The sequence below is a fragment of the Falco rusticolus genome, chromosome 13 (genome assembly GCF_015220075.1).
Source record: "Falco rusticolus isolate bFalRus1 chromosome 13, bFalRus1.pri, whole genome shotgun sequence".
NCBI classification, from domain to species: domain Eukaryota; kingdom Metazoa; phylum Chordata; class Aves; order Falconiformes; family Falconidae; genus Falco; species Falco rusticolus.
In genome coordinates, this window is record NC_051199.1 from 4,404,377 (window position 1) to 4,432,264 (window position 27,888).

A 27,888-nucleotide genomic window follows, 5' to 3' on the forward strand; every position below is an offset into this window, starting at 1 on the left:
GTGGGCAAAAGACTGATCTCGGTGATGATCTGATGCTGTCCTTAGTGCTACTGCTGGACATTGGAAACCTGCCTGGCCCCAACTGAATGGGCTTTGTATCCTCTTTTCTAAACAGAGCATTACTGCAGCATATAGTAAACATGAAGGAAAAACTGTGGATGAGGCCAAGATTGCCTTCTTGAAAATGATATACCGGTGGCCAACATTTGGCTCAGCCTTCTTTGAGGTGAAGGTAGGTTTAAAGGACGGTATGAATAGCTTTGGTAGCAGGCTGGCACTGGGGGTATGGACTGACTATAATTCCGTATCTGTGTAAGTGAGGATGCATTATAAAGCTGAATCCCCATCATCTACTGAGAAAAACTCTGTTCCTTGAAGTGGGGAGACGGGCTCTTTATCCATCCCAAACTATGGCTGTTCTTCACTGGCTATGTTGTTATTCCAGTTGTAATACCTAATATCACAACTATGTAGTAGTTGTAGTAGGGGGCTTATAGTTACGTAGATACTTAATTGTCCTGTCATTGTTCTCCACAACAAAATGCTGCCAAATCTTGTATCTCTGGGGACTCTTCCTTCCAAACAGAACTGTACTAATCCTCTCATTCTGCAGTGGATACCCCCAGGAATCATTTCCTACTTGCTACCTTTAATTTCTCCTCCCGAGGCTCTTAAATGGTTTGCAACCAACCATGAAGCCTGTTATCAGACAGCCTAGGAAATAATGGACTTGGTTCTGCTTTTATCTAGCAGCTGCTCAGGTCATCCATGTATGGCCAAAAGAGCCATCCTTAATTACACAATACTGAAGACCTTTATGTTTTAGTGTTTATTTGGTAAAGTGAACAAACAGCAATGGACACTGTTAAAGGTCACTACGCACCTGATGTAGATGATTTCTTCATTTCCTGCTTATCTTGCTCTGTTACTCATTTATAGCAAACCTCGGAGCCAAATTTCCCAGAGATTGTGCTGATTGCAATTAACAAGCAAGGAGTCTCACTGATACATCAGAAGACAAAGGTAACAGTTGCTTCTCAAGAATCTATCTAAGGAAGGATTTAATTGACCATGCTAGCTTAGGGACAGCAACAGGACCATCTCCCTGAACGGCAGGGGAGGAGGGACCCCCTCTCTTCATTTTCTGTGTGAAACCAAAGAAAATGTTACTGCCCCAAATCACTTCTTTGCAGTTTCTACACTGGGAAGGAAACAGTGTAGAGCATCTGAGAAAGAAGTGGTAATCACGATGGAGCTGGGCAAAGCGGTAAGATCAGACGGATGGACGGATGCACAGCGCACTAGGGAACCTGCTTCAGAAAAAAGCTTTGCAGGAGGCCCAAGCTGTCTAAAAGATCAGGTCGAATGACGGTGTTCACCAGCTCTCTAACCCAAACAGTCTGTCCTTACCATGTTCCCAGGCAGATGCATTTATGAATATCACTATTTGCTTTTAATAAGAAAACAAATATCCAGCGAGTTTTAGATTATGTAAATATAATGGCAGTGTGCTAAGGCAAAGATGAATACATAATGAAAGGAAGTCTCGTTAGGGTGATAGACTCACCTGCTTGATGAAAATACAATATGTCACTAGTCTGGATGCAAGACCTACCTTGATCCACTGTGTGTGTAAGTGAAGTCGGAGAGAAAAAGAATGCTCTGGCTCTACAGGTTTTCTTACATAACAGCCCGTTTTCATTTCAGAAATGTTCTGTAGTTCCCTTTGTTTCCCCACACAGGACATTTTAACGGTCTACCCCTTCAACAAAATCTCCAACTGGAGCAGTGGGAGCACATACTTTCACATGACAATAGGGAACCTAGTACGAGGAAGCCGGATCTTATGTGAGACTTCTCTGGTAAGAAGGGTTTTGTCAACTTACAAGAAAGTCCCAATTTTTCCTTTACATCCAGAATTGCTACTAAACAATGGTGCCAAACCAGATGTTAAAACCAGTGCAGATACAAAAAACATTCACTGCTCTGTCAATAAAACCGCAGTTTAGAACTGGCTCAGTGCTAGATCTGATGCAAAGACATAAGCCACAGAGACAAGGAAATATAGTACTTTCCAAATTCTTCCCATACATCAAAATTTTATCTATCCAAGACATTAAGGCTGCACTTAACCACAAAACTACAGAAGAGGCTTTTTGTCTTGCATGGCTTGATCCAGCTATGCAGCAATGCCATCCTTATAAGATTTTAACTTTTCAGTGAGTGGTACCACCTTTTTAAGAATCCATTTCAGATTGTCCACAGACTCAGACAAGTATCACTGTATTGATATTTAAAGGCAAATTTGTAAAGATAACATAAAAACATTTATGGGCTAACTTCTACAGGAAAGCTTGGGTTCTGAAATACAAGGCGTCAATCTATATAACAAATGACAAGGAGACAGTTAGAGCTATGCTCTGTAAAGTTTGGTAAATCTATGAAGAGAAGAGCAGAGGGAGGAACAGATAAATAATTATCAAAAGTGATAGCTGTTGGAAGAGGAGATGTCCATGCAGAGAAGAACCTAAGAAGACAACAGACCAGGGAGGAACTGATAGTTATTTTTGCTTTGGGAGCTCTCTGAGAGACTTAAGACTTCTTTCTTCTCTGACAGGGTTATAAAATGGATGACCTGTTAACATCCTATGTACGCCTGCTAATGAATGCTGTAAACAAGCAAAAGAACCTCCCAGCCTGAGAGTGGAAACAGAACCCACGACCTGCATCTGTGCCAAACTACCTGTCATTTCATCTCCCAGAGGAAATGCCATTTAAAAAAATACTAATCTGGATGATCAATCTTCTGATCACACACTGAATGAACTGTGCGGCTGAAATATTACAAGCGAAGCTCAAGTGAACATGTGCTTTCAAATATCCATAACACTTGTCTGTCTTAGATGTAGTATGAGAATTCCTTTCAGAGTTTGGATTTAGAGAAAGTTTAGCTGGATTTTAACGTAATATGGGGGCAGAGGAACCCTAATACCAGAGCCTATTCTGATACTCTGCATCTGCTCCATTCTTAAAGACACACACACATTAACAGTTGTCTTCCTTTTGGAAAGAAAGTGTCCCCTTGTTGTATATGCTCTTACCAAATGCATAAACTCCTTGAGTCTTTGCAAACAATGGTAATGTTATTTTTTTCCTCCTATTGGAAACTCTAAGAGTGGAGAAATGCCCTTTAGTAGTAGGATAGCTGGACACCCTGAAAGGAAAGATGCTGGGTTTCATCACTAGCTTAGGTGCTGCAAGTTACAGTAGACTATGACAGCCAGTGACTGTCACAATATAACTGTCATTCCTGTGTGCTGCTAACTTAGCAGGCTGTCCACTGGTTTACCATTGCCTTGGTTAAATTAAATATTTTCTTTCTTCCACACTTTATAATGCACTTGGAAATTAAAAACTGCTTTGCACTATGCCATTTCTAGTAAGCGTAAACGCTGAAGCGAGTCTTGATTTTGAGTCCATTACTTTTAGTCAGCTGCTCCCATTTCAAGTTATAGATGTTCTATTCAGTGCAAATCAGAATCAAAGAACTCAGTCTAACAGACCTCTGTTCCAAAGAGGCTTTTCTGCTCTATAAAAATGTTCTCAGCTCGGAGTTATGCAAACATTCATTCATGAGACAAGAGTAATAGCTTTAATTTCTCCTGATCTTTTCTATTTCCTGTTTAGTAACCGCTTTGAGTGGTAAAATTTGATTCAGCACTTGTTCATGTCTCAGACCTTCGTAAACACGCAACTTTGGTCCTATAGGAACCCGAGCGTACATGGAGCGTGTAAAGCATATACGCACTGTAGTGGTAGTAAGCTTAGATGCTTACCCCGTCAGGGAACACGCGCTCCTTCCTCAATGACAAGCCCTCCCTTGCTCGCAGTGAAACATGGACACGTCTTAAAGCATTTACATCAAGTTCCTTGAGACACAACCTGGCAGTGCTGGAAAAGCAGCTCTGCTAGGTCTCTCAAATTTGCCAATGTACGCACAATGGTTCTCTTGTTCCCTCAGATGTGTGTGTGTGAAATTCAGACACTCATGGGAGTTCTGTACATGGGTGGCAGGGGAGAGCCCCGCTGCCTCTGTGCATCTAAATGAGTGCCACACTTGTCAGGATAGTTGATCCTTTTGCATGCAATTAGATGTTCCTGCTGTTATGTCCATTGCTGGCAATGGAAATGTTTGAGACCAATGACTTTGATGTCTGATCTAACTGGCTGTAAGAAGAATTCAATACTTCACCTGTACAAAAAGAAATCCTGCAGCCAAACTGTACCGTTTCTGGTTTTTAAATAAACACTGCAGAAAATCAACCACAACGTCTTTTTTAACAAGAAAATGGAATATTCGCTCTGGATCTATGCAACCCAAACCTACCAAACATCCACTACAGCCTGTAAATGATCACAGCACCCCATCTACGTGTCATATACACAACACAATTCACATAGTACAGCCTCTAACAGGATGATGTCCCTTTCTGCACATCATCAACCAACACATCACCACAGAAGCAGCACAGATCCAAAATGTGAATTCACCATGACAGCACCATCAGATTTGGGCAATTCCCAGAGTTCCTCAGAGTGCATTATGTTCTCTGGCTCAGCGTTGCACATTTTTTACTGTACAATATACAACTTTTTAATATTTGGTTTTTGTGTGAAGATTTAAAATTTATTACAGTTAATTTCATTACAGGAACATGAAAAGGTACGGTGTTACAACATTTCAATCCACAATCATATTTTGGTTAGACAGCACAAGCAATGTGTGATAAACGAGACATCCACGCGGTGCAGAACCCACACTGCTCATCAAGGCCTGAACCAAGGCCAGTAGCTGCTAATTCTTTTACTTAGTCCATACCATCCTCAGCACTTAATAGTGCTTTACAGACTAGTACAACCACACTTATTACATGTTCACCTGCAACCTATTCCTTCACCATCCAACCACTTTTCAAAAAAGTAGTCAGCCACATCATCTCATACAAAACACACCGCATCTAGAAACTCTCTGTACAGAAGGCCGAACAATATTTCCCTACATTGCACAGACTGCTGTAAAAATAAAGACCATGATGCAAACCCTAGAGAGCAGATTAGGTTGCTATAAAGAAAGATTGTAAGTGATTTAACATACCCTTTGAATACAAACAAGCTTCATGTAATGTGGTTTCTAAAAGCAAAACCATTTTCAAGTGTACTCAGTGAATATTAGTGATTTTAATTCAGTATGTATAAATATGAATGTAAACTATAAATGTATATAATGAGGCAACAGCTTTCAGTAGATGTAGACTTCTAAGCCAAGTTCAACCTTGATACAAATCTATACTCCCCAGCGGTGTGACACCTAGGATGAATTTGGCCAGCATGTCTATTTGCAGCAGTGGAAAAAAGCATGCCGCTCGTTTCTGACTGAGACATTGACTTCATTTCAAAAAAACAACCAAACCCCACCTGCCAGCCGATCAACACACTAAGGAGAATTCCTAAGTCTGCATTATATTCTACTTAGTTTTTAAAAAGCGGGCTCAAAGTAGAGGAAGATGCATTTATTTAAACTATTTCTAGTTATTTCTCCTACTCCTTCAATTCCACTGTCCCACAAAAGGAACATCACTAATCACTACCGTAACTGCACATTGCAGGCTGCTATGAGCAGGAGTATGAGAAAAGTAATTATAAAAAATTAATAATTTAAGAGATACTAAAAGAACATTACACTCCACTAATACAGAGGTCAGGGATTATGATGACAATTTCCCTCCCTTAATTTTGGGAAATGCTCTGAAGGACATAATCCAAATCCTAGAAAATGGAACAGCTTACCAAAGAGAATGATATCAAATATCCTTTTAACACTGAAGCTTACTAGGTCTGCTGAATTTCTAACATGGGACAAAGCGAGAGCACACACTAATCTCTGCTTGCAGTACAAAAGTAATTCCGTTCACCTCTACGTACATGCATTTTCCACTGCTGAATTTGGAGAGTGGCCACTGAAAGAATATCACCTATCGCCTGCTAGATACATAGTCTTTCCATATTTGCCAGCAGCTATGCGGCTGTGTGTTCCCTCACCATCTTCCCACCAGGCTGAAGATACACAGCTGCTCAGATCTAGCATTAGACGTGGCCTGAGACTGATTATAGGAACAGACCGGAATGCTTTATGCTGAGAAGAAACTGCAAAACATACTGACCTGCACCTACACCGGTAGCTCTTGTGGCTTACGCTGTGAAAAAAGATGCCAAAGAACAGGCTTACAGGACCGGTCTTCGCAGTGGCCACGTACTCCTGCACCAAAAGACATGTTGCTCTTTGTGCCCTTAACTAAAAGGCCATTTAAAGGCTGGCGGGAGAAGAGTGACTAGCCACATGTTCTCCTAAAGCAGTGACAAAAGCAGCTACTATTACTGTAATCTACAGTGCACGTCGGTCAGAAAAGGATGGGAGAGAATACTGTTAAAGTGAGGCCTCTCCCCTCATCAGCATTATAGTGGGTGCAGTATACCCCAGCTAAAAGTTTATGGGAACTCACGGAAACAAAAAGCAAAGCAGCTGAAGGAAATGGAATTAGCAAAGCCAGTATACCTAAGAGATGGCCTTGCAGGTGGGAGACCTGCACACAGTTAACCGGGACTTCCCACCGCTGCTGTGATACCGCCGGTAGCTTTTCATGGGTAGTAGCTACAGCAAGCGCGTTAACAGCTACCAGTGCTTTAGCTACCACCTTGTTTAGATCTATTCTGAGCCAAGCGTGATGGCAGTGAGGACAATTTTACGGTAGATTATTGCCCCAGTCCAGTCGCTGCTCACACATACAAGTGAGGAAGCTTAAACTTCTTGCTAATTCGCCTGGGGCCGCAGGTGGCGCCTAGGCCCAGCTGCCGTGTTCCTTTGACCCACTGAACTAGCCATTTTTTGGAAGATTTAAATCATGCAAGGGAAAGAAGTCCTCCAGTGCCTTTCATCCTGTCCACCTTGCAAAAGGGCAGGCACAGTCTCCAACTATTCATGGAAAGGGATTTTGAGGCTGCTCAGCTTAGTTTGGCACAAGAAACTAGAGGTGACACCTCCAGAGGTCTCAGAAGCACACTGTGATTATACGACACACAAGTGGACTCAGAAACAGCACTGTTAATGGCTCACCCCTAAAGAAATATTGAGAATGTTCAAAACAAATAAATTTCTCAGCACCTTGGGTTGTACTAGCAGAGACAGTAGGACCAGTGAAACTTCACTAGTGAGAGGCAAAACTACAGAGCAGAACTATGTGCTTAAGATGTACAGATTCAGGTCTGAGGTCCTGACTTTACACTCAGGTCTTTAGGTACACTTCTTAAGAAGAAAGGTGATGGGAAATTATTATTTGGGTGAAAATTTTAAGAAAAATACTCCCTGGGTTTCTTCTGGATAAGAACACATTTGCTACAAACTGTAAATATTAGTAACCACTTCATGTAATTGGGCTTTCTGGAGCATGACCAACAAGCATATACTCATCTTCCAAATAAAGTGAGAAGGCCAGAAAAAGTGAACCGCTTGAATTGGTACCATATTATCAATTTGATTTCATCGTGCAAAAGAACAACCAAGACCCAGTCACATTGCCTCAAGAAATGTCAGCTATGCCAGTGGATAGGACATGTTTTATGTTGACCCCTAAAAGCTCTAGTATCCATGTAGCAGTAGTAGAGAACAAACTGAGAAAATTATAGTGTCGGTTTCTAACAAAATCTTTTGTTTCCCATAGCCACCTCCCCCTTAAGGAGGGCCCAACTATTCCGAAGAGGCTGGCATGACCTTGACAAGTGAAATCTCCTCAGTACTGAACAGGGAAGCAGCAAAACAAACTTTTTCAGCTTCAAACGCTGGACCTAAGCCAGACAAGCAGGCAGTGCAGATGCCATAACCATTGGTTCCTGGGCTTTCCCAGTAAGCCTGCCAACCAGAAGGACTGTACAGCACCTGTATATGCTCAGCAGGGATGCAGAGAAAGACCAGAATATTTTGCATGTAGCAAAGAGTGACAGCTTTCAGAATATTTGCCTACATATTAAAAAAATAAAAAACGTCTTCACCCAGGGTGAGAAGATAAATTTTTATGCTTTAACTGAAAAAGAGCAAATCACACATTTCTTCCACCCCTACACTCCACCACTGTTTCCAAATTCTTTAGACTACAGAGGAATGGAGAACTACAATTCAACTGAGGAAGGGAAGACCGTGTACAATTCCACAAAGGCAGAATAAGTTGTTATTGGCAAATTAATAACCAGCCTGTAAACTGCTCAATCAGAAAGTCATCTTCTTCTTTCTGCCAGTGTTGACAGACAATTGCTTGAGAAAAAGGGATAGTCAAGATGCAAGCTACATTACCAGAAGCAAGGCAAGGTACTACTTATCTTTGGTTTCACTTGTTCCTAGTAATTATCTCTGTAATCAACGGCTGCTGTGAGCAGTCGCTTATGACTGTCAGAGTGCAGTCAGTAGACTGACAGACCTGTTTAAGCAGAGTTTAAATCCAGAGCTTTGGGATGTGCCTTCTTGGATGCCAGCTCTGACAACTTCTTCAGGCGTTTCTTCAGCTCCAGAGGGAACTTCTCATAGCACTTCTTGCATACGGGCTTCATGTCAAATTCCACAAACTTATTCCTTTAACACAAAGAACAGCAGCTATTAAAGTGGTATTTGCAAACTATGTGCTTCACTAAATCAAGTTTCCATGCACCTATGTAAATGCTGCTGTTTGTTTTCTACCGCCCATACAAAACAACTCACTCCCCCATCTGGTCATGTAAGTACAGAGACTGGGTTCTCATCAGGGAACTAGGGTCTTTAGTATTGCGAGTTCAATAAGGAGCAAAGTTTTGCTATATATTTGTATGTAACAGTCTAGAATAATAATGTTGTTATAGAATGGAAATCTCACTTCAAAGGTCCTCTTTGTGATGAGTTAGAGCTCCTTCATATACAAGGCCAGTGGGGCCAATCCATCACAGTAGGATCAGGGTTTGAAGCGGAGGAAGGATAAATGCAGGATCGCTTTCTTTTCTGTCCTTCTACATACTGGAGGTAACTAGCATAACATTTTCTTTCAAAATAATCTACACAACTGTAAATACTGTCACTGAGGGGAGCATCCAGTCTAAGGAGACATGGAGGCACAGGTAGTTCAGGACAGGCAGTTACTTTAAGTGTAGACCCTTCCCTCTGTACTGCTGAATGAGTTCTCCTCTTACCAACCTACTTAGAGAACAGATTAATGAAGGAAAAGAAATTAGAGGGGATGCTGAGCCCCCGCTCCCTTTTAGTTCTGAAATCAGTGGAATTATAAGCACAGAGAAAAAGCACACTGCCCCTCAGAGAGGCACTGACTCAAGGCAGGGTATCAGCTTGGGGGAGCCCTAAGGGCAAACATCTCATATGGTCCAAAATATAAACACTGACTTACTTCAGTGTAAGCTTGATGTTGCAGGTGGAGCACGAGAAGCAATTCACACACCAGGCCTTGTTAAGAGCTGATACCACTGCAAAAGCAAAAGCACAAAATAAGAGGAAACTGTCGGAATATTTGAATTCGGATTTGTATCCAAATTCAAATGAGGCCAGATGTGAAAAGAAACACTAGTGCCTTGCAACTGTGGTACTGCAACAGCTGCACTAACAAATGGAACAAGGACAGCAACCCAAAACAAGGAGAGAACAAATCTTACCGTCTCCCTCTATCACGTGGCTGCAGTTGTAGCACACATCTCCAAAGAGCTGCACAGCAAAAAAAATAAGAACAGGAACTCATGTTACTGACTGCTCTTGCTCCCCAAATTACACAGCTGGTGTGAACATTAAATCCTAACAATCAAAGAATTCCCAGACACTGCAGTAGCCCCCAAATATACCAATTTAAATCTTCTGAATAACTTCTCATACACTTGCCAAATAGTCTATGTTCCTTTGGATCTCATACCACTAAGTACTACAAAACCTTTTTTGTTGATGCCTCACACTCTACCACTGTTATGTGATCTTAAAGTCCTGTACAGGTGGCAATTTGGAGAAAAGAGGATCGGTGAAGTATGATACTTACTGTAGACAAACATCTCCTGATGCTTAACTATAAACATAAAAATAAAACCTAGAGCCACTCTCAAAACAGTAACAATTATCTCTGAAGAAATAGACCGCTTTATCTGACAGAAGAAAATACCAAATTCATAGCTGTGCAGTAGACTCATACAGAAAATATACGTTTGGGTTGGCTTTTGAAACATATTTCTCTTATGCTTTAGACAGGACATTTATCTTAGGCCCATGGAAGCAAGTAATTGTCAAAGAAGTCCACACAAATAGTTTTGGAGTAAAATTACAGAGATTCTAATCACAACCCACAGCCAGTGTTTTTTTCTGTCAATGGCAAAAAGAAAAATCATTATCCCCATGGAACTTCTATCCTGTTCTTAGCATCACCTTTCAGACCTACCAAGAAAAACTAGTTTTTCTATTAAATTTCACTAATATCTCAATATTGTATTGCCTCTACAAATTCAGATTATGCAAAATCTGCATAGCTTTGCATATGTAAAATGCAAAAAAGCATTTGCCAGTCAGAGCAAGTACCTGCAGTCTAGATGGCAGAATTTACCTGGTTATAGTGAGTTTCACAATAAGCCAGTCCTTTTTTCTCATAGTGTCGGTGCCCCAAGAATGGCTTCTCACATTTGGCACAAACAAAATGCTGTAAAAGACAAAAAAATAAGACATTTATTGGCAGGCAAAGCGACCTCTCCATCACCAAGGGAAAACTTGCATGGCTACAAATCATGGTTCAATACAAGATAATCATTGAATCACAGAACAGTTTGGGTTGGAAGGGACCTTGAAGATCATCCATTCCCAGCCCCCGTGCCACGGGCAGGGACACCCCCCACCAGCCCAGGCTGCTCCCAGCCCCGTCCAGCCTGGCCTTGGGCACTGCCAGGGATGGGGCACCCACAGCTGCTCTGGGCAGCCTGGGCCAGCGCCTCGCCGCCCTCACAGGGGAGAATTTCTTCCTAACACCTCATCTAAATCTACCCTCTTTCATTTTAAAACTTTTACCCCTTAATGCTTTAATGAAGGAAGAAAAATCTTTATGGAAAGAATAGAAAAGAGGAAATATTTAATTTACTATAGTAATTAAGGATTGCATTAAAGATAGGTAGAAAACCTGCTGAATGGACAACTGTCTTGTGTCTATACTGACAGACTTGTGGACTATCATCTTGTTTGTTTCAGAGAAGAGAAGGAGCTTCAAATGAGCATCATCATCTCTCTCCGTTCAAGCCCTTAGGAGGCTTAAATCACTAAAAAACTTCAGAGCAAGCTGTGACAACTCAGCTGAAAGATATAAAAACAATGAGCTGAAAAAGCTTAAAAAGCAAGAATTGCACTGGCTCTGCCTACATTACAAATTCCAACACACTTATGAATCTGTTAACTGGGGTTGGAGGTGATATATCTAAGTACCTCGCAGTAAACAGGTAAAGTTATTATTAAGTAAATGCCGTTCAGTAAACCATATTCTGCAAGAATCTTTACAACACAACTCGGGCATTTTAAAACTAAGGTTATTACTGTTGTGAAAGCAGAGCTTTCTTAAGCAACCTTGATGACCCTGCCGTACTCATTCACTCACATATGGTGAAGGCAATCTGAAACACAAGCAATTGTTTTTTGTCTGAATTCCTGTATTACAGATCACAGAAACGTCTACAGCTTCCAAGCAATACTAGCCCTCTTCCAAAATGGCTCCTGAAGGAAGTTTCAGGTTCAAAGAGACCTCACCTCGACATGCCACTGCTTTCCCAGAGCATTGACCACTCGTCCCTCGATGGGCCTGCGGCAGGCTCCACAGATGGGGATCCCCATCTTGTCGTGGCAGGGCAGGCAATACAGTTCTCCCTTCAGTTCCCGGGCCTCAGCAGTCAGCTCCTTCCTGCAAACACAAACATGTCCCTCAAGTAAGAACACCAAGCGAAGCTCTTTAATTCCGGAGGTGACGTTTTGGAAGACTAAACTTGAAAGTTAACATACTTCAGCAACTTTCGTGCTACAAATGCAGAGTTGTTAAATTAAGCTAGTGAAATACTGTTTTCAACTCATCTTTCTAAAACTGCTTTCTCAGTTTGCCTGACAAGAGAACTCACGTGGAGTATAATGTCTTTGGCTAGATACTCTAGCAGAAATAGGAGGTGTGCTTACATGGAAAAATGCAGTGTCATATAAAAAATCCAGCTCTCTTTGAATGGGATAGCTCAGGTACCAGGACCGTCCTAGTTGTGCTCAGCACCGAGCCATTTACTTTATTCTTCAGCACCGTTGCCCATTCTAGGGCAGTGCTGTGCTCCAGTTACACTGCCTTCGTGGCAAATAGGTCAGGCAGGTATCGGCATGGAAATGGACTTTGTCAGGCAGAAGACTGACGCAGCTCACCAGGTCATCTTTTTTTTCTACCTAGGAATGCAACGTGAAACTATTTTGAACAGCCTGGCAACAGCTACCTTTGGACAACACTATTACTGTAATCTACACAAGCCTTTCAGATAACTTCATACCAAGGAACTATTTTCAGGAACTATTTTCATTTTAAGCATAAAATACTGTCGTTCAAGTTTAGGATTAAAAAAACATTGAATGGCAAAATAAAACTACAGTGCCTGTAGGTTTTCTAAATTTCTTTTGATTTCTCCTGACACAATTTCTTTTTGTTCAACAATGTGAAGGCAGCAAAGTTTAGGCCTTGGAAAGGATTGTCCTTTCTTGTCAGAGTTTAGGATACGAGAACATACCCACAGTGGGTGCAGTTGAAGTGATCTGGATGGTAGGAATCATTCCTAAACATCAGAGGCTGCTCATCGATTATCAAGTGGCACTTCTGACAGATGTACTTGCCCAGTCCCTTAGCTTTTTCACGGTTATGGCATGGCCTGCACAGATGCCTGGTTGAACAAAGTAAAGAAAAGAAAATATTAAGAAATTCTTTCTCCTAAAACAATGTATAGTGCATGATGTAGGATGTACTCTACGTTAGAGAATAAGTGTCTTCTGAGGTCAGACTAAACATAATTTAGTTTAGCGTCTTGTCTTTCACACCAGTTGCACAGAAAAGGATACGTGGATAGAGTAGTCACAGAGTTCTATCTCCCTAGAACACTCCTCCAATATTCCCTGATCTACATCCCATCAAGGATATCAGTCTTATTCTTCCAGGCATCCTTTCCAGTTCTTCTAGATCCTTTTTGAGAGGTGGGCAAGGAAAGGTGGCAACACCCTCTCTCTATTACTAACTATGGGATCCAGCCATGCTAACGGCATTACAGCACTGGGAAGGAGTCAAGAAAAGAGAATAAAGAATATTAAACCAGAGCACATTGCTTGAATGTTTTTACCACGACTGGATTCCTTGGTCTTCAGTAGTTGGGACGAACAAGAGACCACTGAATACTAGCTCTTCTGCCTACAAATTCCTTCTAGTTCTAAGTTAAAGAAAATAAAGAACTACGCAATTTTATGTGGTAAATGTTACTGTTTCCTATCACATGTTCTAGAAGATATTATAAGTACAGTTCTGAGCAGGTAGGTAAGCCAAATTTCTGGTAGAAAAGCCTGAGCAAAGGCATAAAAAAACCTCTGTAAAGGCTGACAGAATCCAACAGTTCTATCCCAGTATTTCTCCGAGGAGAAGCTGTTCGGTTTACTTGCCTATTACCTACCCCTCTAGCTGCAATGCTGCAGGCTGGGGAGAATTTATGGTAACATGAAAATGGCAGGGGAATGACTTCTGGGGGTTTCTTTGTCACAAAACAGACAAGCCTGCTTAATTCCTTTCACTGTATCGCTATGTGAAACACTCACTCAGATTTACAGGTCATTCTCAAAAGACATCAGACAAAAGGAGAAGTTCAAATCTACAAAAAGAGTAGATTTATGGCTGAAGTAGTGGGTTCTTTGCAGAGCCCCTTCCAAAATTCTGCTGTGATGAATCACTTACCCTTAGATCTGTGAAATGAGGGTAAGAATACAACACAGATGTTGTTGTGAGACCTCAAACATTTATGACCCTCAGCTGGCAGGCGCCTGTCTAAGTGCTAAGTATCATTATTATTCTCTCCAAATCTGAGTCCTCCTGTCAGCAAGTGTCTCTCTCCAGGGCTGGAACTACTGTCTGCCCAGACGGAGTCCAGAAAAAGCAGACAGCACCCCATTATAAAGAAACATGCAGCTGTGCTCATCTCAGCATAAAGGCATCAATTTTATTCGGCACTGTCAAATGCAGAGTAATTATACGGGGCAGGACATAGGGACCCTGAAGCAAGTGTCCTGAAAGAGACCCCTCTCATTCAGCTGAATAAGATGCCTTCAGCCATTTGCACTGATAAACCATTATCAGCCCCTCCCCGCTCACAAACCCTCGCTGCCATCCCATAGACCCTCCTCTATTGCAAGCAAAGGGAAGTGTTGGACAGGCTAAGCTGTTACCATAGCAGCCGCCCCTCTCCCTCTCCCCCTCCCCACTCCCACCATTATGGAATTATCCCATTCTGAAATGTCCTGTTGTGTCTATTAATACCAGACTTCCCCTAAACAATGCTTCTCTCCACCCTCCTAAAATAATCAGGGGACTCCAAGAAGTCTGTGTTCAGGGCTGGGAGTTCAGTAGCAGCCTTTAGTAAGCACCATGAACACTGGAATATTCATAAGGTATATTCATATCTATAACAGCAGCAGCAACCCCAGTGCCAAGAGCTCAGCTGGGATGAAGACTGCTCCTCAGTGCTGGGGTGTCCTCTCTGTTGTGTGACTGAGCTGATAATGCGCTATCAGAGCTAGAAGAGCACTATATAGAGGGGCTCCCCTTAGCAACTCTGCAACCGTGCTCTTTTTGGATCATCTTCTTGTTTTCACCGTTGCTGCTTCTATTTGGTTTGCTCTCATCAGAAGGAGTTCCTTGAGATTTTCCCCGAAAGGACCCTACACTCCACCCACAGGACTGCACTGTAAAGAGGTAAGAGACAAAATTCTGTTAGCAGAACAATGAAGGAGCTTTCCTAACAGCATTAGTTTTAGATGGTGTCAGTGAGGTAGAAAGACGCACACACAGAGAGATGTGGATGAATATAATGGAAATGTTTGCAACTAAGAACAGGCAGCATTTTTTGAACTTCAAGAAATAATTTCCTTACTCTTCTTTACATCGCTCCTCCAAAGCATAGAAGTTTTCAAACTTCTGCACCTGATGTACATCCATTTGTGCCAGGAAAGCCGACAGTTGTATGGTATGTCCATTGCTCTCTGACACTGCTTTGATGTTTACAAATATTCCAGCTGAAGGGTGGGAAGCTCAGCAGGGAGCAATTTTTAGGAGAATAATTTCAGTCAGAAGTGGACTATTTCTCATGAATAGTACTTTCAGTGAAAGATAGGAGACACTCCCATTTGACAGGACACTACAACCACAATCATACAACCCCACAAACTAGCATAATCCCAAACCAGAATGAGAGCAAGAACAGTAATTTATGACATCCACTATAAACCCTAAAATACAGTTCAGATTTATCTGCAGCGGGCTTCAAACTAGCCAGGTAACTAACTTAAGATTAACTAAATATTTCTTCTGCTTATTGTTTCATTAATGACAGATACAGCAGCTGCTGAAAGAGTAATCAGTAATTATGTCTATTGTGGATTGTTGTCTTGTTTCTCAGCAGAAGAGAAACAGAGCATAAAATATGGTCAGTGTGCATGCATTTCAAATGAGCAGCGACATCCTCATTACAGCTCAGCCCTGGGAGGCCTGGGATAATAGTTGGTTCCAAATAGTGCTCTGTTTAGCAATACGTAAATCACTAAATATCCACACAACACCAAGAGTGCAATCCAAGTGGAAAACATTGGACAATGAACCAGGCTCCTAAAGGAGTTTTCTGCCTGCAGAGTCAAAGCCTCTTGCACCATACAGCTTAGCACAATCTACACATTCTAGGTAAATTGTGAAAGTTTCTAGTTTGCTCTTAGCATTCATACAGACAAGTACAACAAGCTTTCAAGGACTTTGGGTGCTTTTTTGTAAGCATAACAAACCAAAAAGAAAGAAAAAACTAAAAATCAAACACATTTATTTTAAACTGATAGGATAAACCCAGCCAAAATAGAAGTAGAACTGTAAATAACAGCAAAGGACTTTCCACACTGTCTACAGAACACACTATCAAAGAACTATTACTTTTGTAAAGTTGTCGCATTTTGTTGAAAACAGATCAATTCTAAAAAAAACCCCCAACAATTAATTATAGTGACATGTCAGCTCTTTTCCTAACCTACCCAAGTACTACATCACAATTTTACATGAATCAACAGAACTGTAAAAACAAACAAACAAACAAAAACCAACTTGATTAAAATTCCCTTCTAATTTAAAACCTAACAAAATTAGGGAGAGGCCCACTTCCCTTTTCTATGATTTCTGACCAGGCAATGAAAAATACCTCCCTTCACCTTGCTTTTGTAAAAAGTACATTAGGTAGTAGCAGCTCTCCTGTGAAGGCACTCATTTGAAAAGACTGAATTAATTTTATCATTAGTTCCAAGCCTCTCCCTTCCTGACACTGACATACTGGGCTTCTAGATAGCTCTGACATTCTCCTTTCCACTCCACCCCACAGTGTTCTGCAGTGAAAGCATGCCCATCTAGAAATCAAGAGCAGACTCAACGCCGTCATCAGTGAGGACAATACTCTGGACTTGTAAGTCTTGGCCGTTCCAAGTCTGGTACTGACACTCAATCTGAATCCCAAAGATCCTCCTTAGGAAATCAGCTCAAATAGAATTGGTTCAATGTATCATGCTGCTAAACCCCTAATATTTAGCTTGTAAACAGGGAAAAAGTGCTTACTGCTTTGCCTCCTGAACGGCTATAAATCATTAAGACAACAGACATCCCTTGCCTGTTCCATCAGACAACCCTTGCTTCTGCCTTTTCAGCTGGTCCAAGCAGCCTTTACTGCTTTCTCAGTGGTGTCACAACCACGTACTGCTTAGCCATCAGACCACCCCATCACTGACGTGAATATAAAGATCACCTGTTCATATTTTTTGCAGATGAAAAGCATATTTAAACATAAAAAGGCTAAATAGCCAGAACATTAGGTGACAGGTACCACTGTAAATTAACAGCCAGTAAAAAGGCATGGTCTCATTGTATTTCTCCTTTGGTATGCAATAGAAAAACACATATTTAAACTACTTCCATCCAGGGAGGACAAGTATTTGAGCATTCAACATTACTGTCACATATAAACCTGAGCATCTTGTGTTCAAAAATACTTGCAGGTTTTACTTTGTAAGGGACAAACAAACACTAGAAACAAAAATTGCTAGTTCCTCTGCAAACCCAGGAAATTCACACTGAAAACTGCAACGAGGAATTTTCCTTTTGTACATGAAAGCAAGATTTCGCATGTATTTGTATAGATAAAATGTCCCTTGGGAAAAAAGGGCTGTACAGTCTTCCTTACACATGCACTTCTAGTAATCTCAAGGTAGTAACTGTTGCCATCTCTTGGACCACGAAGAAGCATGCAGCCCGCTGTAGGCAATGAGTACCCATACACTCAAACCTAGATTCTTTTTTTTTGCCATAAACATGCAGGGTATCTAGGCAATGCATGGAGTAAGACGGCCCCTCTGTGGCCATATGAAGAAATTTCAGTTTCTGAATTTCACTGCGTTTCCCTTCTGTTGACTTTTCTCTCTTCATCTGTGAACTAGACAGAGGTGGTCCAGCATACTAATCTCTAGCTACTATAGTTTTCTGTCCACCTGAAAGTGATAGCAGTCAAACAAAAGATGGTAATTACCTTGGATTTTTGTTTACATTTTCCGATATATTGGTCTGCTCTTCATCCCATTTCAGTTGCTTGATTAGCCACCAATATTTTTAGACATCTAAATCAGTTCTGCTGGGACGCTGGATGCATTGCGTAATGCATTGGATCAACTGTCTAATGATGTAAGATTTCAACATAGCTTCTGCCCAAGACCAAAAATTTTGTCAAACAACATCAGCAACGATGTTAAAATTTTAATCTCAGTAGAGGAAAATGGAGGGTATTGAATGTTACGGAGAAATGGTCCGTCAGTACAAAATGTGATGATGAGCACAATGGAGAGGAATCCAAGAAACAGAGACAATGCTGGAAACTCGGCCTGCCTGTATATCCCTACCACCTACACCCACAGATGAGGAATGTGTAAAAAAACACGGGTAGGTGCCCAGAAAATCTTACCATTTTTTGTTGGTGCTGCTCAGGACCCTGCAGGCAACAGACTGGCAAAGCTAGGCTCAGTTTTACTAAGCTGCTGCTTGGAAAAGGCCCTGGATAAGTTACAGCGGAGTTCAGGCTTTTGAGGGAGGAAGAGAGAGAAGAAAGCTGCAGGGAAGCATGACACTTTGACAAGTAATCAGCAGCACGGGCATTACTAATAATCTTTTCTGAGTCAATTCAGTACTTTCTGCAGTTCAAATGAGATGTTGCTACCCATCTGAATAGTTTCCTCCTATATTGGAACTAGATGCTTAAATAAGGGACTTTAGACTGAAATAATCCTCAAAGATTTTTCAGGATCCCTGCGGGTTTTTTAATAACAGCAATACAAGACCTGTCCTCCACCTCTTCTAGGAACAAGACAGATATTCTAAGGTAGGCCACCTTACAACAGATACTTGTGCTCAGAAAAGCTGACTTGTTCTTCAGTCCTGAATCAGGCTTTCAAATTAAACATAACAAATATTTTCTAGCTAGACATACAGAACCCATTTCCACTCTTCCATTATCCAGACACATAAGCATTTCACTACTCTGTTATTCAAATGAACTCAGCATAGGTTGAAGACAAGCTCATAATCAGCTAGCTAGCTCGTAACAGTGGTTCCTTCAGCAGAAATTAATGGTCTGGAAAACCCAGACGAGCAGAAGGTATTCAGAATTTTAATACAAGGGTTTAAACTCAGATCTACCTGTCATATTAAACACCAATATAGCAAGCAGTAGACATCACTGATTTCCATGTGTGGTCTTTTGGGTGGGTCGTTTGGGTTTGAGTTTTGGGTTTCTTTCTTCACAAAATCAGGCTCTGTTGTAATAGACTGTCTCAATTCTTTCAGGTTTGGGGTTTTTTTTCTTCAAAACTGTGGTGAAAAATGAATGGCCCAGCAGATCCCTCAAGCCTACTCTTCAATTGCTCAAATCAATCAAATTTCTCTTTGGAAACATCAGAGCAATGTGGCAAAGAGACACACCTCGAGAACATCCTTTTTGCCACTTTCTACTTCCTGGACTTCATCCTGGCTTTTGTTGGCAATGCCCTGGCTCTTTGGCTCTTCCTGCGGGACCAAAAGTCAGGCACACCTGCCAACATTTTCCTGATGCACCTCGCTGTGGCTGACCTGTCCTTTGTGTTGGTACTTCCCACCCGGCTGGTGTACCATTTTTCTGGCAATCACTGGCCATTCGGTGAGATCCCATGCAGACTCACTGGCTTCCTTTTTTACCTCAACATGTACGCCAGTATCTACTTCCTCATGTGTATCAGCGTTGACCGTTTCCTAGCCATTGTGCACCCTGTGAAATCCATCAAGCTCCGCAGGTCGCTTTATGCCCATTTGGCCTGTGCCTTTCTATGGGTTGTAGTTGGGGTTGCAATGGCACCTCTGCTGCTCAGTGTGCAGACAGTTGAGATGAAAAACACAACCATCTGCCTGCAGCTCTACAGGGAAAAGGCATCACGTCATGCCCTTGTGTCCTTAGCAGTGGCATTCACCTTCCCATTTGTTACTACAGTGACTTGCTACTTATTAATCATCCAAAGCCTGAAGAGCGGGAACAGAGTTGAGAAACACCTGAAGGAAAAAGCTATCAAAATGATCATCATGGTCCTGATGATCTTTCTGATTTGCTTTGTACCTTATCACGTCAATCGCTACATTTACATTCTCCATTACAATGGGACCAAAACTTCCTGTGAAACACAGCGTATTCTAGCCCTCAGCAACCGCATCACTTCCTGCCTCACGAGCCTGAATGGTGCCCTGGACCCAGTCATGTATTTTTTTGTAGCTGAGAAATTCCGTGAGGCTTTGTGCAATCTCTTTTGTGTTAAAAAGACTGTAATGTTGCCTCAAACATATGAGGGTAAGACAAATGAAAGCTCACTAAGTGCTAAATCAGAACTGTGAATGTGACTTTTGTCACTGCTTTGACTTAAGAACACTCTGTTCCACCAAAATAAGGTAAGGGTGCAAATATACGGTGAGATAGTCCACCGAGAGTCAAACTCATCCTGAGGAGAGAAGATCTGTTGTTTTAATGGGACTGCAATTAGCAAGAACTCCTCTAACAACAGAGATCACATGTTCTTGTCTTACTGTAACTGCAAACAAAAGTAGTTCTACTGATTTCCAAGATGTGAAACTGAGGACTGAACACTTGGGAATAAGGAAGAGAGCAAAGATGCTATTAAATGGATGTTTTAGGGAAAAAAAAAAAAAAAAAAAAAAAAGCAAAAAAAAGAAATTAATTCTCAAAGTCAGATTCTTCCTCTGCACAATGCATACAGCCTACTTTAAAATTTTACATTGCTCCAGCAGTAGAGACCCACTCCCCAGATAGACCTGCCTGATGAAAAGCCAGCATGCTTGCACATCTTGTTCAAGTCTCCAAATTCAAAGCGTTTATACATAGTAGACAGAAAATTGGTACTAAATGGTGGCAAGAAAAAAAGACTGAAGTGCTGCAATGCACCCAACCTGGACTGGAGTTAAGATAGGACTTCCAATTTTTTTTACTTCTTCCCAACATTCAGAGCTGCAGATGAGCACTAAACTTCACACAACCTTTTCTGTCTCGCCTCTGCCATTGTCTCAAAGCTGCAGGCAGAGGCAGGACAACATTTAGTACACTGCCTCTTTTATGTAGTTCCCTGAAAACATCAGATATCCCGATAACCCTCAAACTACAGAATGGAAAAGGGCTGTTTAGGAATACAGCATTCATCTTTACTACATACTGAATCATAAAAATATGAACAAGTTTACTTTGTCCAGAAGAGACTCCTACCTCTGAGGTGTTTTACAACTATTTTTTGTGATATATCTAGCAAGACTATTCCTTCACTACAGACAAAATAGAGATTATCTTAACTATCCTTACTGATACAAATTGCATCCAGCAGAATATATCTGGAAAGGACAGGCACACTAGGGGAAACCATGTACAATGAGAAGCGGGAAAAAGAACCCAAGAGTTCCCAGTAATATTTACTAGAAGACTGCTTCGATGCTATGAAGGCAAATATTATAGGAAATCATGTGACAGGTGAACTGTATTTTTATGTACAGACATATACATACATATCTCTTTTCTGTGCTTTTGGGAATGAGCTCCTTACTCTTTCAGATTTGGTCCACAAATTATGAAATCAAATGTACTTTATCCTACTTGAACTGCTTTAATCCTGACTGCTTTCCCAAAACAGCCTAGGTGCTATCACAACAGCCCATTCTAACAAGCTTAGGTGTTGAAAGAAAATTATGCCCAACTCCAAATACTAAGGCAGAGAAGCTCATGCAGGATGGAAGAGGGAATTGAGAGGGCTCCCTGCTGGACAGGGTACAAGTATATAACCTTTCCTTCCCTTCCTCACCATTTAGCTAGTGAGAATATAAACTCTAGGAAACTACTAGGCTTTGCTCTAGACATATGAAAGCCTGAAATTAACTATGACTTGTACAACACTCTGCTAACTACTGGATCGTTTTATTTCTTACCATGGTATGCTTTTGTACAGGTTCCCTTTTATGTTTTTATTTCTTACTTCTTAATTAAATGCATTAATCAAACCTCTAGGACTCATTTTTATATTTCGGTATATAAAATGAATGTTTTCTGAAGACCAGGGGGATCACATTCTGAACAGGATTTGCTGTAATCCTCCCGTTATTCTTTTGGCCTTTTGCTATATCTTGACTTCCTGCTCAGCAGCTTACTTGGTAAATACCTTGCCCAAGATCACAAAATCCCTTTTTCTCACTTGCTATTCAGCCTTTTGCCTGAAATCCCTTTCATTTCCAGAACCCACCTGCTAGCTACTAAAATTTGAGTTTCTGCTTTCTACATGTTTCATTGGATGAGGAATTCTGTTCTTCATCCCATTTCCCACCTCCTAAAAGACTATTTCTTAAAGCTTCTTCTGTACCTTTCCAAGCTTTACCTCTCGTGTACAACTAACTGACCACTCTCAACATCTCGCTACTGTATCAATAACATTCTGATAAAACTTTCAGAGCTCCTGCTCTATCTTACCTGCCAGCATTCTTCACAAAACCCAGGTCAGCAAGTGCTACATCACAGAGCTCACAGCGGAAACATTCTGGGTGCCAGTTATTGTTCATCGCCTTGATAACACGTCCAATAATGAATTCACCTGCAAAAGGAAAGCAACACCTTGAGATGCATGCAGAAAGCAGTCTTACCAAAGTATGCTGCCCTAATCCTTCCAACTTTAATTCCACAAGAACTATTACAGTCTAACTTTGAAAACCCTAATTATAAACCTAATTATTCCCACAACCAGGATACCCTAAATCACTGCTGGTATCATGCTTTGTTTCCTTCTAGAGCTTCTGCTCCTTAAAATGACCTCAACAATCCCAGGCCAGGGCTGGATGGATGTCACTGCAACGGTGGGAGGTTTGCATGGCCCTGTAGCTGTTACCCTACAGTGTTGACATGCACCACATCTTACCACATTCCCCGCAGCAAGGAGCAAACAGCATCTGAAAGTCATGCTCACAGTACTTCCGACCTTCAAACTGCAAACAAGAGAGAAGGAGTCCTCATGAGTAACTGAGCTACTCTTACGTCTTGATTTACTCATGTAATTCAGAGCTACCCCTCCCACATGAGGCTAAAACTCACAGCAAATTAAGAATGCAGCATGTTTAAAAGAATGTGCTATTCAAAATATGTGCTTGCACGTATTCTGTAAAAACAATTCAACCTAATTTTTAAATAGATTCACCAATTTCAGTTGCCCAATTGGAAAAGTTTAGTATAAAAAGTCTAAAAAAAAAGACAAAAAACCACTTATGCCTAATGAAATATTAAGAAACATTTTCTATTTTCCTTTTGAAATGCCTCTTACTCGAAGAGCAAGCATACAGTTTTTGTTGTTACTGATATATAGGAAGGAGCGTGTGAGAAGAAAAAAAAAGCAAATGAAGTCTGAAGCCCTTTAAAAAAACAATCAACAAAGGTTTAGGGCTAAGAAATTAAACATGCAAGAAAGATGGAAATTCATATTTCTGCCAGAATTTTCACCTAATTCCTTGCATTTTAATTCAGTTGTTTCTCTTCTCTTACACACAGTATGAGAACTCACCTCATAAAAAAGTCCATCTGGGAACTGACGAAAACACTGAGCACAGACAAAGCAGTTTTCATGATAGAGCTCCCCATTGCTGTTCACAATCCTTTCTGCAGGATCAAATCGAGTCTGGCAGCGTTCACATACTGCATTTGCGAGAGCATCAGACATATTACTGGAATAAAGACAGGAATAAGAACATGAGCAATGTCACAGCCAATCACATGAGTATAATCATATCATCCAAGTTTCCCCAACATCTATGAACGCAACATTTCCACTTCTTTAAACTTCCTTTTACATGAAGAAAAAAAAAAAGGTCAATGAGTCAATTCAGCACTGACATCAGTTAGAAATAATGTTCTTGCAACTCACACGTGGCAGAATAAGCTCATGTTGCAGACTTACCTACTGCACGCTTTCGGCTGCTTCACCAGTCTTTTGCCCCATTATGTCATCCTGCTAATAGCTCACACCAAATATCCACAATTTTAAATAAATCAGTAGTTCAGAGTAGCAAACACAATGATCCTGACTTCATAGGATTTCTGGTCCTGGGATGTGCACCTCTGAGGATTTTCTGGTGTGTAATAAGCACTGATATCCAGCTGCAGTCTCCCCTTCGTTGCAGGAATTAACAGCATTTCCCCCTCTACCCAGCAGCTTATGTGCACAAGAGTAATAGGAAAATAATTGCATACAATGCCTCTGTCCTCCTAATAAATCAGTTGAAACTGTCAAAGTGTTAAAAAGGTATGGGTAGAGAGAAGTCTCTCTGGCTGGTTTGGGAAATAGATTAACTTCATTTCCTCAGAAAGTGAAGCTAAAAAAAAAAAACCCCAAAACCACACTGACAAATCATGTAAAAGGCATTTCCTCTATCTCACCTAAAATGCAGAACAACCCTAACCTCTTTCACAAAACTTTCACGCTTGCCATCATGGTAATCTAAGTTCTCTATATACTAGGAGAATGCAGTTTTAAAATCATATATCATATGATTTTATAATATAATCAAAAGAAGAAAAAATTATAAGCAAAGAGTCTCGGTTTCTTGTTGCAATGGGACCTTTCTTTTAACCACCAGACTATCCAGTGATACATAAATTCAATATTGCTACACTTATAGGTGTAGAAAACCTATTGTATGCCTTCTGGGCACCTTCTGAATTCTCTGATTGGAAAGATAGCAATTTTATAGGTGGGAGTACAAAAAATTTCTACCATGTTACAAATCTCTTAAATATTTGTGTAATAGTTTTTCTGAAGCACATAACGTATACATAAAATGAATGATAGCTTGGTTTAAAAGATTTTTTTCTTTCTTTTTATATTCAAAGCTACTCTGAACTGAACTGCCATTGCCATTGTTATTCTACCACCTGACATGCTGCTTTCCACACCTCTTCATAGAAAACAGTAAAATCCACATGTTCCACTAGCAGAAGGTTCTTTTTCCTCTGGTTAGAGACACCCCTGCAAAAACACACCACTGTTTGTACGCCAGGGCTTTGTGCTCTGAGCACAACTAAAAGGAGCAGGTAGCAGTGCAGGCAGCAGCACAGGCAGCAGCCTCATACTCCTGAGGCAACAAACCCAGCCCTGTGCTTCAGCTGGCTCTGCTGAGTCAAACGTACCACATCTGTAGCCTGCACAAACATCCCGTGCTGTGACTTTGAGGGACCGCTCTGTAAAAATATACTTTCTTTCTGCCACTGCAGTTCAAAGGGTGGCAAACATCATGGGAGCTGGTACTAGTTTCAAGAACGGAGCGCCGATTTAGCAGAAATTTTTTAAAACTTGCTGCCTTTTGCAGTATGAAGGAGCTTTAAAAAAACAGAGATGGACTGGAATTATGGATAAGCAGGAAATCCTGTAATTTCATAAATTAGAGATCATAGGTTAAAGAAACATTTTATCCCAACAGACTACCAAAGCAACAGATCAACACAAAAACATCAGTGTTTGCAGCAAAGCCAAGAGACCTAATCGGCTTAGTTTTCAATAGCCACTCTTCCAGTTCCGTAATGCAAATGTGTACCAGGACTTGAAAATACGATCTCCCCCATCAAGTATTTTTTCCCTCTTAAAAAATTTGATGCCTGAATTCTAAGACTTGAGCTACCCAGCAACCAGGATTAAAAGAGCTTCACGTCACCAGCAGTGAAAAAGCTCCTTTGGGTTACAGAAGAAAACCAGGCAAAACGGCATTCCAGCAAGTCTCATAATTTCCTACATAACGTCAAGTACACCCTACACACGAACAACAAAGCATGACCTAGGGTTGCGTTTGTTAGGGGTTTTGCTTTATAAACATGAAATGAACATTAAAAAAAATCCCAATTTCTTTTCTTTCTCCAAATGGACTTTAACAGCACTCTAGGAAAGGAACAGCACCAATTCCTGCCGCTACCAGCTACCTGCTGGCTGAACTCTGTAAGAACAGAGCTGCTGCCCAGACTACAGTACACCACAATGACAGCCTGCAGCCTGCACAGCTGTCTTCCTGCATTAAACACAGTGCAAGTGCACACCAAACGCTACCGAATACACCTATCCTGGGAGAGATTCTCACACAAGTCCCATAGTTGGGTGGGCTGAAAGATAATGAAGATGTAAGGACTCACTCCCAAGAATAGGGCTTTCAGGAGCCTCCGTTCTGAAAGCAGCATTTGAGGGCTGAAGGCAGAGTACTGTGGAGACACAGAGATGCTCTGAAGGCAGAGCAACCTCCCAGTGAACCCTGACTTCTAAACAATACAAAATCTATTGGGAAATTTAAATTCTTAGTGGAAGTCAGACACACTATTGTTCTGTGTTCTCACTGTCTTCCCTTAGCATGAAGTACAACTTTGGATTTAATTTTTAACTCTCAAAAAAATTAACTTACCTCATTCATTTGCAAAAGCAAAAGAATATCAAGAGTCCCAAGAGTTTATTTACTGTTCTGATGATGCACAATGATGAAAAAGGTCCAACTCCTAGCTATGGAATTTTGTTCAAAATACCCTAATACTTTTTTAACAACAGAATATGATATGCAGTGAAAAAAATCACTAATCATTTTGCAAAAAAATAGAACAAGCACTCAATGACTTGGAAATGGAAAACTAAAAAAAAGTTCAAAACTCTTGAGCCAGAACAACTTGGTTGATGTCAGCAAGATATCCTCAAAGGCATAAGAAAGATGACTGTGATACAGCCTGAGCTGTCCAAGAAATGCCACAATGCAAATGAGCTAATGGTTGTGACTTGTTACTCATATATGAGAGAAACTTTTAGTCCAGTAAGAAATAAAAGAACCCGTACACAAAGTAACACAGTTCTCTGCCTCAGCTAAAACCCAGTTGAAATTTGTTGAGGAGAGTCATACAGGAGACAACTAAATCACACATCAGCTCCTGCCCAATGCGTCTCCTGTAACACAAACCAGCAGCTGTGGCTCTTTGACAAACATAGCTCCAGTTTTACTTCTGTTCTCTTTTCATTCACGACTTTGCATCCATTTTTACTTAAGATGTTTTATTCTTTTGCACCTCAGCTAAAACTTGCAACTTTGGCATTACCCTCAAGGTACAACCTTGCATTTATTCAAGTTTTACCTTCACGTATGCCATAGTTTCTTACAAGAATCTTCCTCAACTACACACTCCCGCGTGCCCTCTTCCTTGTGCAAAACCAAGCATTTAATAAACTAGCTCAAGGTTAAAATTAACCGAGGCTGGAAGGGGGAGGGAGGTAAGTTCTAAATCAGAGCAGTTTTAGGATTCGGTTTACTAGACTGCTGCAAAACCACTTCTGTCGGCAGCATGGGGAGAGGAAAAGCATCACCAAAACCATCTTTTTGATGGTGGTGCCAAGAATGACCAGGAAAGTTAGACTTGCTGTGTCAATCCTAAGATATTTAGATCTGAATCTCTCCCACAAAGGACAGTCTCAAATATTGTATTCTAGTCTGTTTGCTCACTGATTTTTTTGCAATTCGGTAAAATACAGAATCTTCCTCTGTTTTAACAATAAGCTGGTGACACAAAGACAGGAAAGGCTATTAAAACACAACTAGCTCAACATCCTGAAGTTATCCTGTCCTGTGCAAATCCAAAGAATACCAGTGCTCAAACAATGCTTTTTCCAATCTTTCACTATCACATGCCATATCTTTAACAAATTATCTTTGTCAAAGTACCCAATTCACAGAAATTAGTTATTTACCATTATAATTAGGTGCAGGTTTCACATGCTTTGACTTCCCAGAAGTATTTACTGTAAAGCATCAGCATTACTCTCACATTGAAAAATAAAAAGAAAAATTCCTTCTTTATAAGAAGTGGAAGTTAATTAGGAGACCCATTCTGTGCCACAGGTACAGGCAGTATAGAAAGATTTGAAAACCTTTTACCTTC

At 40.9% G+C, this 27,888-nt stretch overlaps 3 protein-coding genes across 12 annotated transcripts in view; 2 read left to right on the top strand and 1 right to left on the bottom strand.

The window, feature by feature from the left end:
- Positions 1 to 4,323, top strand: part of MYO7B (myosin VIIB) — a 55,902-nt gene extending 51,579 nt beyond the window's left edge. For all 3 annotated transcript variants that reach the window (XM_037406845.1, XM_037406847.1, XM_037406846.1), the window contains exons 46-49: positions 116 to 232; positions 940 to 1,023; positions 1,743 to 1,862; positions 2,618 to 4,323. In XM_037406845.1, coding sequence (XP_037262742.1) covers positions 116 to 232; positions 940 to 1,023; positions 1,743 to 1,862; positions 2,618 to 2,701 — 405 coding nt within the window. In that variant the 3' untranslated portion in view covers positions 2,702 to 4,323. The remainder of the gene's footprint in view (positions 1 to 115; positions 233 to 939; positions 1,024 to 1,742; positions 1,863 to 2,617) is intronic.
- Positions 4,324 to 5,395: 1,072 nt separating this feature from the next.
- LIMS2 (LIM zinc finger domain containing 2) overlaps positions 5,396 to 27,888 on the bottom strand; it is a 32,558-nt gene continuing 10,065 nt past the window's right edge. For 2 of the 3 annotated variants that reach the window (XM_037406877.1, XM_037406876.1), the window contains exons 2-10: positions 23,501 to 23,660; positions 22,865 to 22,931; positions 22,423 to 22,543; positions 12,850 to 12,999; positions 11,846 to 11,996; positions 10,665 to 10,757; positions 9,739 to 9,787; positions 9,477 to 9,552; positions 5,396 to 8,677 (exon numbers count right to left, since the gene is read on the bottom strand). In XM_037406877.1, the coding sequence (XP_037262774.1) occupies positions 8,530 to 8,677; positions 9,477 to 9,552; positions 9,739 to 9,787; positions 10,665 to 10,757; positions 11,846 to 11,996; positions 12,850 to 12,999; positions 22,423 to 22,543; positions 22,865 to 22,931; positions 23,501 to 23,660 (1,015 nt within the window). In that variant the 3' untranslated portion in view covers positions 5,396 to 8,529. Of the gene's footprint in view, positions 8,678 to 9,476; positions 9,553 to 9,738; positions 9,788 to 10,664; positions 10,758 to 11,845; positions 11,997 to 12,849; positions 13,000 to 22,422; positions 22,544 to 22,864; positions 22,932 to 23,500; positions 23,661 to 25,122; positions 25,313 to 27,888 lie in introns of those variants that run through there. The other variant, XM_037406878.1, reaches the window with a different exon arrangement.
- On the top strand, positions 14,799 to 21,959 carry GPR17 (G protein-coupled receptor 17). Of its 6 annotated transcripts, none has more exons than XM_037406880.1 (4): positions 14,799 to 15,065; positions 16,726 to 16,806; positions 17,976 to 18,762; positions 19,227 to 21,959. In XM_037406880.1, the coding sequence occupies exon 4, from the start codon at positions 19,263 to 19,265 to the stop codon at positions 20,295 to 20,297; it is 1,035 nt and encodes a 344-aa protein (XP_037262777.1). In that variant the 5' UTR covers positions 14,799 to 15,065; positions 16,726 to 16,806; positions 17,976 to 18,762; positions 19,227 to 19,262; the 3' UTR covers positions 20,298 to 21,959. The 6 variants fall into 6 exon arrangements, with proteins under 6 accessions (XP_037262777.1, XP_037262781.1, XP_037262779.1 ...); XM_037406884.1 differs by having other exon boundaries at positions 17,976 to 18,326; XM_037406882.1 differs by having other exon boundaries at positions 18,676 to 18,762.

Coding starts and splice junctions, on each gene's coding strand:
- GPR17 (XM_037406880.1), top strand. CDS start 19,263: ATGAATGGCCCAGCAGATCCCTCAAGCCTACTCTTCAATTGCTCAAAT.